Source organism: Haemaphysalis longicornis, unplaced genomic scaffold (assembly GCF_048455015.1).
Source record: "Haemaphysalis longicornis isolate Haplotype H1 unplaced genomic scaffold, Haemaphysalis longicornis Haplotype H1 scaffold_1, whole genome shotgun sequence".
In the NCBI taxonomy this organism is placed as follows: domain Eukaryota; kingdom Metazoa; phylum Arthropoda; class Arachnida; order Ixodida; family Ixodidae; genus Haemaphysalis; species Haemaphysalis longicornis.
In genome coordinates, this window is record NW_027526203.1 from 311,728,204 (window position 1) to 311,745,488 (window position 17,285).

The window sequence follows — 17,285 nt, forward strand, 5'->3', positions numbered from 1 at the left end:
TAATGCCTTGTGTAGGCAAAATCTATGAACGGATCATTACGCACCGGTTCACCACCTCCCTTGAGGACAACACTTTTCCGGATAGTATGCCTGGCTTTCTAGTGGGACTGTCAACGTGGGACGGGACGCCTTTCTGCTGGTCAAGGAGGTTCTGGACAAGACACCCCAGGGAAAACACTTCATCCTTGCATTAAACTTTAAAGGTGCATTTGACAACTCCGTGAGGAGATTTTGTAGGCTCTATAGATGAGCTAAATTGCGGGAAACAAATGTTCAACTATGTGGCTGCCTTTCTCGCCAAAAGAACGACAACAGTAGGTGTGAGCGAACTGTGTTCTGATCCCTTCTAGTTAAGTGATGTAGGGACCCCTCAGGGCTCAGTTATTTTCCCACTCTGCTTAATATAACAATTATTAAAATAGCACACAAACTACGTGAGATACCAGACATTGGCCACGTCATTTATGTTACGGGCCACACACAGCTTTATTAAACAGAAAGAACAGAACCCGCAAAATGCCGCAAACTAGGTCCTAATCCTTGCGGCACGTAGCGGCCTACACACTAAACTTTTTTACACCCTTTTAGCCAAAAAGCGTGTACCATAAGTTGAAAAAGGGTGTTGGGAGGCCTTTACGCCCTTTTTCTTGAATCTCAACACCCTTTTCCAAGCTCTACACCCTTTTGTATGAAAAAAGGGTGTTGATCGACTTCAACACCCTTGGTTTTTCTTAGGGTGTTGAAAGGGTGTGGAAAAGGTGTTCAGCTGTTTATTGAATAAGGCCATGTTCGGATGCATAATAGCACTGTAAAGAAGAAGACATCCCCTTATATTTTCAAACACATGCAAAAAAAATAATTGCTCGTATGCAATAATCGCTCGTTTCCATATACCGTGCACCTGATGCCCCAAGTTTATCTTTGGCACGTGAAACACCAATTTGAACCTTCAAAATTGAAAAGACTATATAGTCGTGTGGCGAAAAGAGTGTTTACCGACAGCAACACGCTTTGCTTTCTGTAGGTTGTTGAAATGGTGTGAAATAGGTGTTCAGTTGCAGAAAAAGAACAGCGGAGCTGGGGGTCGACCTAGTTTCTTCCGGTGTTGCTAAGTTTGGTTATGTTTGCTAAGCTTTGCAATGTCCTTGCTAAGCTAGGATGACCGCGAGGGGTGAGGCCAAGTTTAACCGGATTTGACAAGGCTGTTCCAGTGTCCCCCCCCCTCCCCACTGCCACCAGGGGATCAAACGAAACAAGCTCCCCAGCTATGCTGTTTCTCCAGCCTTGCACCACTATTGCAAGCTGCGCCAATTTTTTGCCTTTTAGAATCCAAAAAAGACTAGTACCTTTGAAATGGTACAGTAAGAGGTGCGCATACGCCCCTTGTGCTCACACTCTAACAAGCTCGAAAGCCGACTTCACTGTTATAATACCCTACCTGCGGTGGTGGACCCTTTACAGGTGCCGCAGTTCTTTTTATTTATTTTTTTTTTGCTGGCGCCACCGAAACTAGCTCAAGCTTAAAGAGCTTCACTGGTAATAAATTATGTCAATTCAGATTGCTTTAAACATCGTGAGGTACAAAACACCCCCCGCTTGTAGAAAATGTTCGTCCACCCGTGTAAACAGGTACAAAATGCCTCCAAAGTTGGAGGTCTCTTCACCTTTTTTCTTAATTGGCAGTCTTTTCTTACACCCTTTTTCTTACACCCTTTTTCGTAGTTTCGAACACCCTAATTTTTAGCTTTACACCCTTCTGGGAAAAAGGGCGTTGAAATAAGGAACACCCTCTTTGAAGGGTGTTGAGGTGGCGGGGAGATTTGTTCGGTATTTAATAAAATCCTATCAGTTATGGAACACAAAAACTACCTCGTAATTAAAAAGTTTTTGCAAATCCGCGTGTTGATTTGTATATTCTCATAGTAAAATCCATACTTCCAAAATTAACGCTAAAATATCCGTCCTTTGCGACAAGCCCACCGACTCAATCGGGAGGCTTTCCTCTGCTGGATATAAAAGCAAGAACAGCACATGTATTACTAAGTAAGTATGCACTCCCTGTACCGCTTGCATCCCGTTGGTCTTCTTGCTCAATTCATTTGTGTTCGAACTGTTGCTTGTGCGTATTGACTGTTTGTGTTGAATGCTGCGCGCTCTGCCGATTCACATTGCCACCGTGCATGCCATCACCCAAAAAAAGAGTGTGAGGCTCAACACCCTTTTTTTAGGGTGTTGAGCATCCTCAACACCCTTTTTTAAGGGTTTTGAGCTCAACACCCTATTTTTATCCGTACACCCTTTTTTTGCCAAAACACCTTTTAAGGGTGTTAGCCATGGGACAAGATTTTTACACCCTTTTCGGCCAAAAAGGGTGTAAAAAAGTTTAGTGTGTACGCTGTACGCTGTGCCCCCGAGAAACCTGATACCCTAAGAGTACACCCCTACCTGTAAGGAACAAGACATGTACATTAAAGGGACACTGAAGTGATATGTAAACATTGCGGGATTACTAGCGCAAATTGTAGTCCGGAGTCCCCAGGCCATGTTTCGACCACTCTAGGCGCGTTTACGCGATTTTATTTAGTAGAAAAACTAATTCGAAAACGCTGTCCTCCTCTCTTTACGCTCGCCCATTTTCTGTGGCGTTTTCGTGTGACGTCAGGAGGGGATGAGCTGGCAATTGGCTGCGCCACGGCTGCGCTACTGCACGGCTCCCCGGCCGACAGAGTCAGTCGGCCCAGCGTTTCGTCCGCCGGCCGCCGGCGGGTCGTCGCAATCAAGGAGGTTAAAAAAAAATTGCTTGGTCGCAATTCGTTCGCTTAGTTGAAACAAAGCCAGGACACGTTTGTGAATGGAAGAATGTGCCTTTCTTTACTTGGTTTGTTTGTACACTGTATCTAGCTCCAAGTCAAGGTCGCTTCACACAAGCGCTGCACATGCGACGCTTCGCTGACTGGTACGCCAGTAGGAAAATATAAGGCCTCTTGAAGGCGGGAGAAGAGTCAGCGAAGTCAATATAGGTACTAAGCAAATAAAATCAACTGATATTTTTACCGTACAGCGTAAAACTAGGGCGCGGGAAACACTTTTTTACGCTGGGCGAACAAGCACAACGGTCAGCAGCACGACTACGCATCTGCGAACGCTTTTCCGTCTACGAAATGCAATTGCTAGACGTGAGCTACTGTGGAAACTCGGGCGACGCTTACTGCACGATCGCAGTACAACAAATAGTCACCTAAGCGGCTTGAAATGCCAAAACTAAATAAAAGTGTAAACCGGTTGTACAATATATACCCTATATTAGCAAGGCTTTCGCGTCCCGCTCCGTAGCCTAGCAGTCTGGGGCGCTAGGAATTCACCGTAAATGTTTTGCGAGTCACGAGTTCGAATCCCCGCGGGTACGTGCTTTTTTTTTTTTTTGTAAGTTAACTTTTTTGTTTTCCGCCGATGTTTTCTATATTGAGTTCACCTTTTTTGGGGCCGCAACGTTCATGGCTACACGAACTAGTTCACAAAACGCGCGCAGGCTGGCACTGGCGCGCTAGCGAGTTCTCGTTGGCGTGCTGTTGCCATAAGCACCGACTGCTTGCAGGCAGTGGGCACAGGCCAGAATGAACAGACCCTTGGCCTGGTGCGAACACGCTTTTTACGATACAGGCATGAGGGAGGCAAGCTCCAAATATGGGGTAAAAGCGCATGACATTTGGGCGTCTGCGGGTACGCGGAGGGCGTTCATGCACTGCGTAGGTCTCGGCTGGTGAATGCTACGACTACAAGCCGTCCTGGGAGGCTTATCTTGTGCATTTTACAGCCGACAACATGGCAGAAGCGCGGTACGATGATTACTGAGATATTGAGAATGCCCATCCAACAAAGCCATTGGTTATGTTTTACAGAACCGAAACCGAAACCGAAACTTGTGTGATTGCTAACCTTGGGCATCGTCCAATCACGGCGCCCCTCCTCTCAACGTCACAGCCTTAGTTGGTGCGGCCGCCGCAAACCGCGCATGGTAGTTTTTCTTCTTTCGCGCTTTGTAAAATAATTACCGATTTGTCAACCGGATAAACGATGAAAAGTGTGCTAATTTGAGCCAGTCTACGCAGTGCAAGCAAAAACGGGAGCTTGACAAATTCACTTCAGTGTCCCTTTAAGATCGGTCAAAATACCATCCCGGAGAACAACCACTTCGGAATGTTTGGAACGACCCCACAAAAAAACATACAAGTATTAATACAAAAAAAAAGAAAGAAAAAGAACCAGTTTGTCCAAACGGCAAAACGCCTCACTTGAAAAAGAGAAGGAATGAGGGCGGAAGACACGATTAGACTCATTCAAGTATTAATCAGCACTCTAATATCGTACAGCCTGCCCTATCATTGGCTTGCCCACATGGAAGAGGCCCAAATCAACATCATTATCTGAAGTGCTTATAAAAGCCGCGTTGAATTTCCCCATCTTCACAGCCAATGAAGACTCCTTCGACTACGTTTTTTTTTTGTTGTTGTTGTAGGAGTCTATTTATTTAAGCCAAAAATCATACACATACAATGTACACGGGGACCCAACAATGTACATTCCCTTGCAACTTTGAAGAGGTCCGAGAAGCCGGACCCAAACCTACACAGAAAGAATACGGACCCAAACCTACACAGAAAGAGGAGACAGGCCGGGGTCAAGTTCCATTCTCGACACTTCAATATCATGAAAATACCATGTATACATATGCCCGCATGTACGATGGAACTAAAACGTTGATTGTGGACTACAAAGGCTGTAGGACCTTTCTCCACACTGGAAGAAAGGAGGCAAAGGTCGGGGCAATCCTATTAGCTCTCCGTCTAGGGGAGGCCCCAAACACTGCAGTCTCAAGATTATAGGCGGGCTGCGCGACTCCTGGCCGCAAGAAGAATTCTGGAGGATTTCAGGGAGCTTCTCCCCTCCTCCATGAAAAAGACACATATTACTTGGACCCCGGCTCACGAGGGCCTGTAGGGGAGTGAGGCAGCCGATCAGGCTCTCACACACCGTACTCACACTCACCGTACAATCAGATCTCATACACCGTACTGCTAATGACCACGACTACCACGTTACCCTCCTCACGAGCTTTAAAGAGCGTCTGTTCACCCTATGCTTCGGGCGACATTCTTTCCCTGTGCCTCACAGGAGCTTGAACACCACTGAAGCCACAACACTTAAAAAATCAGCGGAACACTTTTACTCAAAAGTCACAATGGGCACTTATATTTGAAGAAAATCAGCCAACCGTAAATGGAAATTGTTAGCAGTGCGGAGCAGGATCCCCTTTATTTCACGCAACCTGGACTTGTCCTAAAATATGGCCAAAGACACAAACTCCACACACACGACTACAGAAGAGACATGGGAGGCGGTCCTGGCCAGCTCGTCCTCTAACAATCAGCGCTCACTGGTCGAGAGGATGAAGGCACAGGAGCCGTTGCACCTGGAGCCCGGAACCTCAAGTTCCCCCTATAAACTCTCTCGTTCCCCATCCCCATTCCCCCTCTTTCTTTTACTCTCTAATAAACTTTTTCCACCCGTCCATCCATCATCATCAGTCAGAATGAGCAAACAACTCTTCCAGAACAGTACTCACGGCGGCAAGTTCGGGGCACAATCATACACACGAGGGGAAATTCTCTTCTTCACTCAAAAGTTGGGGGCGACCCCATTATGCGAGTGCGATAACTATATGCAAGTAGACACGGTATATACAACAACTAGCAGCAAAATTTCAAGATTAGTGGAGGAATCAACTTAGTGAACTGATTGACCAGCAGCCACCATCTTGGAGGATTGTTCAAATATTTACTACTCCTCCTCCTAGGTGGCAACACCTCTTTTGCTGATTAAATGAATATACACGCACCTTCTTTTCTATGCCTGACATACTGTTCTGCATCATAAAAAAGGGAAACTAAAGAACGAAACGCCTAATTATTTCTACATCAAGCATATATCCTTCACTGCTACACACCACCAAAAAGATCTTAAAGGTGTTATCCTTGATATTATATTTCAGTTAAAATAAATCACGCATTCAGACTTCAGTCTACCTTTCATACTTTTCAGAGCAAGAATGCACGTTTGCAATTCATCTACGTGCCTGCATACTAGCAAGAACTTTCTTTGTTCTAGCTGTAGGAAGTACAAAGTTGTCATATCTTGGGTATTTATTTTCAGCATACGTTAATGACACGGAGCTCATAGCCTGCTCCCTTAACTTCCAACCATTCTCACTGTCCTCTGCAGTGAAAGTAACATCATAGACTCTTTGCCAGCATAGGCAATTAGGTGCCAAACGAGCTGGTGAGCTTGATGTAACCGCAGTAGCTCACCCATTAACGGGATTTCGTCCGGACTGTCAGCGGTCTTGCTTCCCCACGGATCCGGGCTTGTCTCACGCATTGCTGCCATTGTTCACTTGGCTAAAGAAGCGTCGCCGGGGAACAACAAGCAGGGACGTGCGGCGAAGTCCAGCTCTGTGCATGGAATGAGAAATGGACCATCATCACTGGCAGCTACGGCCTATTGACATTCTATACAAGATCAAGACCCCTCTAAGACTTACAAGTGTTCCTATGCCGTATCAGCCAAACCCATTCTCTGCCTTTGAGTTATCTCCTCCCTACGTGAAGTCCACTTGTTGGCCAGACCTGTAAACCTGCCTCTAGCCACATTCTATCACACAGAGGATCCAGTTTGTTGCTCCTCTGCTTCACACCCCAGGTAACTCCATTGTCTTTCTCCTAGAAAATAAATGCCATTTGCAACGATTAAATCTTGGCTTAAACGGACCAGGAAGACAAAATACGTTTGTCTTATTCAAAAAACTTTGTGTTTTATAGTACCCTCAGTACATGTCCGGCAGCAAACGATCCTTTATTCAATGTGAAATTACACAATTTAAGTAAATTCTCCGGCTGCGTAGTATGTTTCGTGACGTCAGCAATGACTCTGTTGGGACAGGTACCTAAAACAGGGCTAGTGTGTTGACTGAGGCTGCCCCTCTCTGCAAAACTCGCCTTTGGTTATCTTGGTCACAGTCCACCTTCCCAATGGCGCAGCTATCGATACCATTCAAGGACCACTGTTCAGTGCGAGAAAGTAGCTGGTGCGTCGCATGTCCATTCTGTTTTCCTCACAAAATAGCGTATTTGAGTGAAATTTACCTTAAAAGTGGTATCAGTGTTATTTTAATGAGGCAATCTTTCGAAGAACCAAACTTCCATTTTGTCTTCATGGCCCGTTTATGACCTAGATACAACCTCCAAGGGGCATTCCCTAGCACCAACAGGCAGTAGCTTTAACTTAACTTTGTACTTTGGCTTAGCCAAAAAGTTGGACTTCGGCCACTGCTTAAAGTTTCTTGCCTTCCAAGTCACTATGAACAATGCCCCCACCTGTTAAACATTCAACAAGCGAAACTTTAAACTGTTATCCAGCATTTGTAGTTGCAACCCATTCCTTCCAGCTAGGTTACGTGACTTCTGTTGCAAGGCTAAACAAGTTTTTTCTTTAACTTTTGTTTTTTCACTGCTTTTATTTTTCCCCTTTGGCACCATTTTCAGCTCAGATAACATCCTTTTCTGTACAGGTAGGTAAAACTGCATCTGGCTTTCCCGCACTGCTTGTTGCAGTGCGGGAAAGCCAACATTACAAAACCCACGTTGCCGTGTAGTGGGCTAGACTGCTTTACACCGATCCCCTTTAAAGTTGGCTTTACTACACTACACATATGCATTGCTGTGAACACATTTCTCTAAAGGCAATATATGGTCATCAAAATATGAAAAGCCTACGGTCTTGTAATAAAGCTAAAGCATTAAAGTGACCATAACTCATGATAACTCTGAAGACACTAAAGTGAATTTGTCAAGCTCTCGTTTTTGCTTGAACTGAGTAGACTGGTTCAAATAAACACACTTTTCACTGTTTATCCGGGCGATAACGCGGTATTTATTTTATAACGTCTAGAAGAAAAAAATACCACGCGCGGTTTGCGGCAGCCGCACCAACTAAACCGCAGTGACGCCAGTAAAACGTGCTACGTGATTGGACAATGTTCACGATTAGCATTCAAACAAGTTTCGGTTCCGGTTCTGGGAAACAACATGCTTGGCATCCGACTTTATCGTTGGATGGGCATTCTCGATATCTCAGTAATCAGCATACCGCGCTTCTGCCATGTTGTCGGCTGTAAAATGCGTCAGGTAAGCCTACCAAAACGGCTTGGAATCGTAGCAATTACTAGTCGAGGCGTACGCAGTGGTTGAACGCCCTCCGCGTCACCGCACGCGCAAATGCGATGCGCTTTTCCCCCATTTTTGGAGCTTGCCTGGCTCATGCCTGTATCGTAAAAAGCGTGTTCGCACCAGGCCAAGGGTCTGCTGATTCGGGACTGTGCCCATTGCCCTCAAACAGTCTTTGCTTATGGCAACAGCACGCCAACGAGAACGCGCGCTATATAGCCCGTCAGTCGAACGTACGCTGCCGTAGGCAAAGCGTTAGTGAACGGACGAAGAAACAGAGTAGACGAGACAGGCGCTATTCTCGTCTGTCTTGTCTACTCTGTTTCTTCGTCTACGTTTTTTGTTGCGCTTCAAATCATGGCAACTATTCACCAACTAGCACAGCAAGAAGCACTACGCATGCGCCGTACGCTAAGCCGGTTCTGCGTTTAGCGGACGGAAGACGAGCGGACGAGATTTCAGCAAATAGCGTGCGTACGCGAGGCCGCTTGCGTTTCCAACATGGCGGCAAGTAGCGCGACTACCATCCACGGTTCCGCTCTTCTGTGGACAGTAGTTTGCTTCCGATGGACCAAGTTCTTTGCTCCTGCGTACGTGTTTAAATACGTCGCGTGGTTAGCACGTCGCCCTCGCGCAGCTCTGTATCGTCGTGACATCGCTGACTGCCCGAACGAAGCTATTCGCGTAGCCAGGCCCGCGACCGAAGCTCTGCGTGTGTGTTGCGGACGCGTTCGATCGCTTCGCGATGAAATGCGACGTTGTGCTTCTGCGAGTGGACAGTGCCTCCCATGCTCGGGATTATCTTTCTCGGGCGACGTACGACTCAACCTCGCATCGGGTATGTAGAGCGTGCGTGGCTAAAACTTGGCTTGCGCGTGCAGAGTTGCTAAAACTGCAAAGCGGGTACCGTCCGCTATAACGCTACGGCGGTGGGTAGCGGGGCCCGACTGGGCAGCTGCACATTCGTTCCGGTAGGGTGGATTAGTTCCGCAGGCCCGCCTTGGCCAAGCCCGCGCATTCGCTCCACTGAGGGGCAGCCTCTTCGCCCTCCCCGCACGCGCCTGCGCAGTCGAGTCCATGTACCCGCCGCCGTAGAACCCTACGGCGGCGGGTACATGGACTCGACTGCGCAGGCGCGTGCGGGGAGGGCGAAGAGGCTGCCCCTCTTGCGGGACGCTACCCGCTATGCTAAAACTAGAGTGTATTAGTACACTCTAGCTAAAACTCATGTCTAGCGACTGCGTTTCTAAAAGCGTTCGCAGATGTGTGGTCGCTCTGCTGACACGTGCTTGTTCACCCAGCTAAAAAAAATGCTTCCTGCGCCCTAGTTTTACGCTGCACGGTAAAAAAAAATCAGTTGATTTTATTTTTTGATTACCTATATTAACGTCGCTAACTCTTCTGCCGCCTTCAATCGACCTTATAGATTTTCCTACTAGCGTACCAGTCAGCGAAGCGTCGCACGTGCGCTTGTGTGAAGCGACCTGGACTTGAAGCCTGATACAGTGCACAAACTAAAAAACTAAAGAAAGGCACATTCTTAAATTCAGAAACGTGTCGTGGCTTAGTTTCAACCGAGCGAACGAATTGCGACGACCCGTCGGCGGCCGGCGGACTAAACGCTGGGCCGACTGACTCTGTCGGGGGGTCGGAGGGCCGCGCAGTAGCGCAGTCAAGCCCAGCCACCTTTTGTAACGTCACACGAAATGCCACAGAAAATGGGCGAGGATTCAGAGAGGGGAACAGCATTTTTTAATTGATTTCTCTAGCGAATAAAGGCGTGTAAACGCAGCGAGAGTGGTCGAAACCACGGTGTAAGATATATTGTGTGGTCGAAACATGGCCTACAGGCTCCAAACACAGTTTGCGCTCGTAATCCCGCAATGTTTACAAATCACTTCAATGTCCCTTTAAGTAGTGCCTACGCAGTCATAATTGTACCATAAGTTTCAGTAGCCATGCATAGTCATAGACTCATTCTTGTCACATAACATCCCATGTTTTCGTATGGTAAAGCAACGCTTCATGATAGAGAAACGTTAGGTTTCCCAAATAGCTCAAGATGCTTACGCACAAGGAGTGATAACTCAATATGAGAACTATGGGTGAGAACTACTAGCCCACACTGAGCTTGTGGCATCATAGGAATAGTTTGTGGTGTTGGCTTATGCCAATAAAATGAAACACAAACAAACTTATTGTGGACATGCATGGACTTCGAAATTACAAACATTACTTTTTATTTTTTTCGTAAAAAAGTTAGGAACAATAGGCTATAGAAAGAAAGTGTACGGGGATTTAAAAAATAATTCCAACGTGTTTAAATACATGCACCCTAGTGTACGGGTCCATCGATATGGCTGCATGCCCAACTGCATCATTTGGTACGTCACGTTATGGTACAGGCAATGGAAGTTCTTTCTTTTACAGACTAATTCCTTGGTGAAGGCAGTGATGTTTCTCATCAAACAAAATTGTAGTGAAGCAGGACCAGCCCAATTTATCAAATCGAGCAGTTCTAACAGCGCAGCTGTTTAAGCTCGAGTTCCATCCGTGCCTGGCGTCGCTCAAAACTCGGCGTAGCAAAGTGGAGAGGAAGAAAACGCTAGGCCAGGTAGTGTCAGGGAGTGTGGCGAGGAGGCAAGGAAACGACGAGCAGGTGTGGGGAGTGCGCGCCTCCAGAAAAAAATTGGCGAAGCTTGCACTAAGTCGCGCAGGGCTTGAACCAAAGCTCGATGATTCCTTTCTATGTAAGCACTGAAGGACACACCCCCACACATTGCCTTAGCTTTTAAATTGTTTATTTACGTGTTCCGTAGTCGCTTTTCCCTGTGCAGCAGTAGCCATCGTCATATCTATCTATGTATGTCGTCATTTTCCTCACCCGGACCATTTTGTCCGCAGGCTTTCACATTTCTCCCAAAGTGGAACGCGTCAGCACGCGCTAGAACCGGCGGCAACCGGCTTCGCAAACTGGGCGTCTATAGCGCGAGCTGTCTTGTGCTCCCCCTTGAGGCGCGGACGCACGTGCACTGTTTTCTTGGTATTTTTTGCGAGCGCCACGCGCAAGCATGGACAACGCCGGACACTCCTTGTGAGGCGCGTGCTCAGCACAGGAAACGGCGGGAGTAACTATGACCCGAGATTTTCTGATGACGCCGCACATACGCCCAGAAACAGCAGTTCTGCTGTGAAAAAACTCTTCCCGTGGCCGAATCGCACCTGGGCCCCTCGCCTTATGAAACCGGTGTCAATCCGACTGCACTATCAATTTTTTTTGCTTTATTGCCGAACAAGAACCTCTGTTACAAACATAAGTCATAGAAGCGTGCGCACAGGGGGAAGGGGGGGGGGGGGGGGGCAGCCGCCCCGGCTAAGCATCTTAGGGGCAGGCCAAACTTTCCCAATTTCTTCACTCAATCGAACCTGTGTAACTATACGCCTGGCGTGGACACCAGGTCACACGGATTTCTGTTCGGGGAACCAAGCAGCACATGATGCTGCCAAGGAGAGCGCTTCATTAGAGAGTTTTAGCATAGCGGCTCCCGTACGCTACGCTAAGGTTAGCGGGTAGCGGGACCGGACTGCGCATGCGCGCGCGGGGAGTGCGAGGAGGTTGCCCCTCAGCGGAGGGAAAGAGCGGGCATGGCGAAGGCAGGCCGCGCGGAACTAATCCACCCGACCGTGACGAATTTGCTCTCCCCAGTCACGCCCCGCTACCCGCCGCCGTAGCGTTAGCGGACGGAGCACGCTATGCTAAAACTCTCTATTACCTCCCTCCCTTCTTCCGTCGTGCCTTGCATGAACCCACGCCTGGAACTGGATGCTAGGCGTGTTCAACGCAAGATTATACTATTACGTCAAACTCCAAAAGGATATCTTCCACAGAACCTTCAAATACCCAGGGTTGCCGAAATATTCATTAACAAAAGCATCGCCAACAGTGCCTACACGCCCTTTGTTACGAGGAAATGGTACCACCCGAATGGGCACCCGCCCCCGTATATTGCCCTTACTGCCAACAAAACGTATCGTCTGACCTCACGTGGGTGTGCACCCATTTCGCGTTTCAAAGACAGGACTTGTTCCGTCACGTCCCTCCAGACACGGACACTCTACACCCTCCAAATCACGACATCGATCGTCTGCTAGCACTAGGCAATTATGGTATACAGAGTGGCCTTGCGAGACTATAGTGTAGCCTGGGGGTGACTACCCATCCTGATAAGAGCCTTATTAGCATCATGGACGCAAAATGAGTGCTCAAAAAAGGGAGATTCAATTGTGCGACGAAGACCTTTGCTACCCCCCATTCCTTTACTTCCCATTCCCCCATGCACGGCCTCCGGACCTCCCCTTTCCTCCAATAAAGGTTTGAATCAATCAATCAATCAATCGAACCTGCCCGGTAGGGTTACGACCACGCGTGTGTTTTCACGATAATGGAAGCTGAAGAAGTCTCACATTACCTTCCAAAAGCTGATTGTTTTCAGCCCCGGAAAGGCGGGGACCAAAAGCGGGCCGCTGTGAGAAACACGTTATACCTACATTTTCATTTTTGCATCTACTGCGGAGTTTGCCCTCTTTCTATTTTTCCTCGTAAATAACGTGCGTAGCACCGAGCAAAACGGCCTCGTAAGAGTGTGTGAATGTTGTGTACGCCTTATATGACCGGTTTCACCGTGTGAAGGTGCGGCTATGCGTTTGCCTTGTTAGTCAACTACACTGTATGAATAGCTGGATCACTTTGAGACAACCTTTTCATTGTTCGGTTTTTATGAAATAAAGCTTTTTCAATTAATAATCAGTTGGAATCGGCGCTTGTCCTGTGCCCCTGCTCTTCGTCCCCGTGTCTCGTCTCGCGCTGTTTATCATCAGTATGAACAACCAACTAACCCAGTCCGCCACCTTACTAAGTTGTCTTTTTTTCTTTTGCAGTTCACAAAAGACACATGTGTCGTATGTTTCTGTGCTTTAGGGAGAATGGAAGTTCTTTCAACAGCGCGTTGTGAAATTGATGCCGCATCCCCATTGGGACTTTGCTCCCCTTGTTACACATAACAGCAAAAACTTCTGCTCAGAAATATGGTGTATGCGTTGCAATTCTATCTCATTTAAAAAAAATATTATAATCATTCCTCGCCTTTGCACTGCGTTACGACCGTTAGGCCTTCAGTGGGAAGAGGTCGGGAATAGTAGGGGGGGGGGGGGGGGGGCGCTGCGGTAAGACTCCCCCCTAATCGAGAACACTGCGCACGCCTATGGCATCAGTAACAAAAAAATACCATGCTAAAAAATAAAATCATTGTACCCACTTCGGGATACAACGCTGGTGGCTAAGAGTTTTCATCTTTGTTAGCGTTTACCCTTATGACGCGCTACCAACTGCGCTATCCCGGCGACGGATACGCACGGCGACAGATATGGACAGAGTGAAGCGGTGGCGTATACGTAGAGCATCCGCCTCGCGTGTAGAAAGACCGTGGTTGGAATCCCGGTGCCACACAGTTCCCACAGGATAAAAAAAAAACCCGCGTGTTGATGGAATTGCAGAAGGAGGCTTGGAGTGCGGCCTGATCCCGCTGACCATTGCCGGTAACGCACTCCCTCACCAGAGCAGGATTGGCCACCCTGGTGTAGTAATTAATGGCCACAACCACGGAGCAAGAACCTCTTATGAATAGGCGCCAATTAACCCTCGGCCCTCAGTCTCCAGTGGCTGCGAAGCAACTGACAACGGCGGCGGTCAGACATGTGCCGCAGCAGACGGTGCTAACAGTACCTGGATCCGGACAGGCCGCCATTGGAGTCCGAACCTAGCAACGTTTCCCACGAGAACTTTATCCCGCGAGGCGAGTCTAGAGGTGTTGTTCGAGGAATTAGAGGGCATTAAATGGGATGTAATAGGGCTTAGCGAGGTTAGGAGGACAGGTGAAGCCTTTACAGTGCTGAAAAATGGACACGTCCTATGTTACCGTGGCCTAGTGGTCAGAAGAGAACTGGGAGTGGTATTTCTAGTCAATAAAAGCATAGCTGGCAACATAGACGAATACTATAGCATAGCGAAAGGGTAGCCGGTCTTTTTATTAGGCTTTATAAGAGGTACAAATTCAAGGTAGCACAGGGCTACGCGCCTACATCCAGCCACGACGACCAGCTAGTTGAACACTTCTAGAATATGTGGAATCGGCAATGGCTAAAGTAAAAACACAGTATAACGCTGTTATGGGAGACTTCAATGCTAAGGTAGGCAAGAAGCAGGCTGGAGACAAGGCAGTTGGGAACTATGGTCTGGGTTGTAAAATTAACAGAGGGGACTTATTAATAGAGCTCGCAGAACGGAATAATCTAAGCACCATGAATACCTCCTTCTGCAAACAGGGGAGCCGCAAGTGGACGCGGAGGAGCCAGAATTGGGAGCATAGAAATGAAATAGGCTTCATACTATGCGAACCCTGGCGTCGTGTATAGGATGTGGAAGTGCTCGGAAGGGTGAGGTGTAGTGACCACCGCGTGGTAAGATCTAGAATTAGGCTAGATTTGAGGAGGGACCATAACAGGCTAGTACAAAAGAAGCAGCTCAATGAGCTAAAAGACGGAAAGTTCAAGAATTCAGGATCGGGCCGCAGAACCGATATTCAGCTCTAACCTAGGAGGAAGAATTTACGACACAGTAAGCCAGCGAAAATCTTACACGCATTATCACGAAGTGTGCTGTAGAAGTCCGAGGTATAATCGCTAGACAGGATTGATTGATTGATTGATTGATTGATTGATTGATTGATTGATTGATTGATTGATTGTAGGGTTTAACGCACCGACGCTATAAAGGCGATGAGGCACGCCGTAGTGGAGGGCTCCGGATTAATTTTGACCAACAGGGGATCTTTAATGTGCGCCGAAATCTCGTACACACGAGCGTTTTTGCTTTTCGCCTCCGTCAGAAAAGCGGCCGCCGCGGCAGGGAATCGAACTCGCGACCTTGGGCTCAGTAGCAATATGCCGTAGCCACTGAGGCATCGCGGCGGGTCGCTAGACAAGATACTGTTAAACTTTCCCGGAAGATAAAATATTTAATTAGGAAACGGCAGAGCAAGACAATCTCCACCCCAGCTGACAGAATAGAACCAGCGGAGCTTTCGAAGCTAATCAATAAGTGTAAGACAACTGACATACGGAAGTATAATAGGGAAAGGTTTGAGCACGCTGTAAAGAACGGAGGCCGCATGAAAGCAGTGAAGAGGCGTCTATATATATAGGCATAGGGAAAAATCAGATGTACGCACGTAAAGACAAGCAATGCAACGTCATCACAAACAGGGATAAAATAGTTATAGTAGCCGAGGTCTGTATAGAGATCTGTATATATGTATAGAGATCTGTATAGCCGCGACATCCATGATAATACCGAAACAGTAACGACAGAAGAAGTAAAGACGACTTTGAAATAAATGCAAGGGGGCAAAGCACCTAGTGATTATCAGATAACAGCACACCTCTTGAAGGATGGCGGGCAAATCGTATGAGAAAAAGAGGCAATCCTGTGGACACAATGCCTAATGACCGCGAGTGTACCGGAATCTTGGAGGAACGCGAACATCATCCTAATCCATAAGAAAGGTGACATGAAGGACTTGAAAAATTACAGGCCGATCAGCTTCTGTCAGTCGTCTACAAGGTACCTACCAAGGTGATCGCCAACTAATTTCTGCCACCTTAGATTTTAGTCAACCTAATGAACAAGCAGGGTTTCGTAAGGGCTATTTAACAATGGACCATATTCACACGATCAATCAGGTGATAGAGAAATTCGCGGAGTACACTCAGCCCCTATAGCCTTCACAGATTAAGAGAAAGCATTTGACTCGGTCGGAACCTCAGCAGTCATTCAGGCATTGCGGAATCATGGGTAGACGAGCATTACGTAAGAATACTAGAGGATATCTACAATGGGTCCACAGCTGCCACCGTCGCCATAAGAAGAGCAGTGAAATGCTTATATGGAAGGGCCTCAGACAGGGACAAGAGGTATTCAGAACAATGGATTGGGAAGAGGTGGCCGTAAGGGTTAATGGAGAATACCTCAGTATAACCTTAACTTCGCTGATGACGCTGCCTTGCTAAGTAACTCGGGGGACGAATTGCGAAGCATGCTTACCGCAGTGGTCAAGCAGAGTAGAATCGTGGACCTAAAAATTAACATGCAGAAAACTAAAGTAATGATCAATAACCTCGGGACAGCACAACAGTTTGGAATAGGGGGCGAGGTAGTGGAAGTGGTAAAAGAATATATCTACTTAGGCCAAGTTGTGACCCCGGATTCCAACCACGAGGCAGAGATAATTAGAAGGATCAGAATGGGGTGGAGTGCGTACGGCAGACATTCTCAGATAATGAATGGCAGCCTACCATTGTCCCTGAAGAAGAAAGTGTATGACAGCTGCATTTTCACGGTACTCACCTACGGGGCAGAAACTTGGAGGCTCACTAAGGGGGTTCAACTTAAATTGAGAACGACTGAGCGGGCAATGGAGCGGAAAATGATAGGTGTAACTTTAAGGAACAAGAAGAAAGCGGAGTGGGTCAGGGAACAAACGCGTGTTGAGGACATATTAGTAGAAATTAAGAAGAAGAAATGGGCGTGGGCAGGGCATGTAATGCGAAGGCAAGATAACCGTTGGTCATTAAGGGTTGATCAAGACATATTGATCAAGGACAGATTGGTCAAGAAGTTTGCGGGAATAAATTAGTCGCAGTTAGCACAGGACCGGGATAATTGGAGATCTATGGGAGAGGCTTTTGCACTGCAGTGGGCGTAGATAGGCTGGTGATGATGACACTTATGACAGCCAGTCTGGAACACGTAGTTGGGCCTAATTTCCACTTGATGAAAAGAGAAAATTGCCTCCTGGAAATACTCCTTTACTGAACACGCATCAATTTCCGAGTGACGGACTGCCACTGACACCTCCCTGTCCTATGCAGGCCTAGTAGTAGCATTAGATC

At 47.4% G+C, this 17,285-nt stretch overlaps 1 protein-coding gene across 4 annotated transcripts in view; it reads right to left on the minus strand.

Moving 5' to 3' along the window:
- LOC144170239 (uncharacterized) overlaps nucleotides 1-17,285 on the minus strand; it is a 74,991-nt gene that overhangs the window by 27,511 nt on the left and 30,195 nt on the right. For all 4 annotated transcript variants that reach the window (XM_077699907.1, XM_077699924.1, XM_077699897.1 and 1 more), the window contains exon 2: nucleotides 6,366-6,509. In XM_077699907.1, coding sequence (XP_077556033.1) covers nucleotides 6,366-6,444 — 79 coding nt within the window. In that variant the 5' untranslated portion in view covers nucleotides 6,445-6,509. The remainder of the gene's footprint in view (nucleotides 1-6,365; nucleotides 6,510-17,285) is intronic.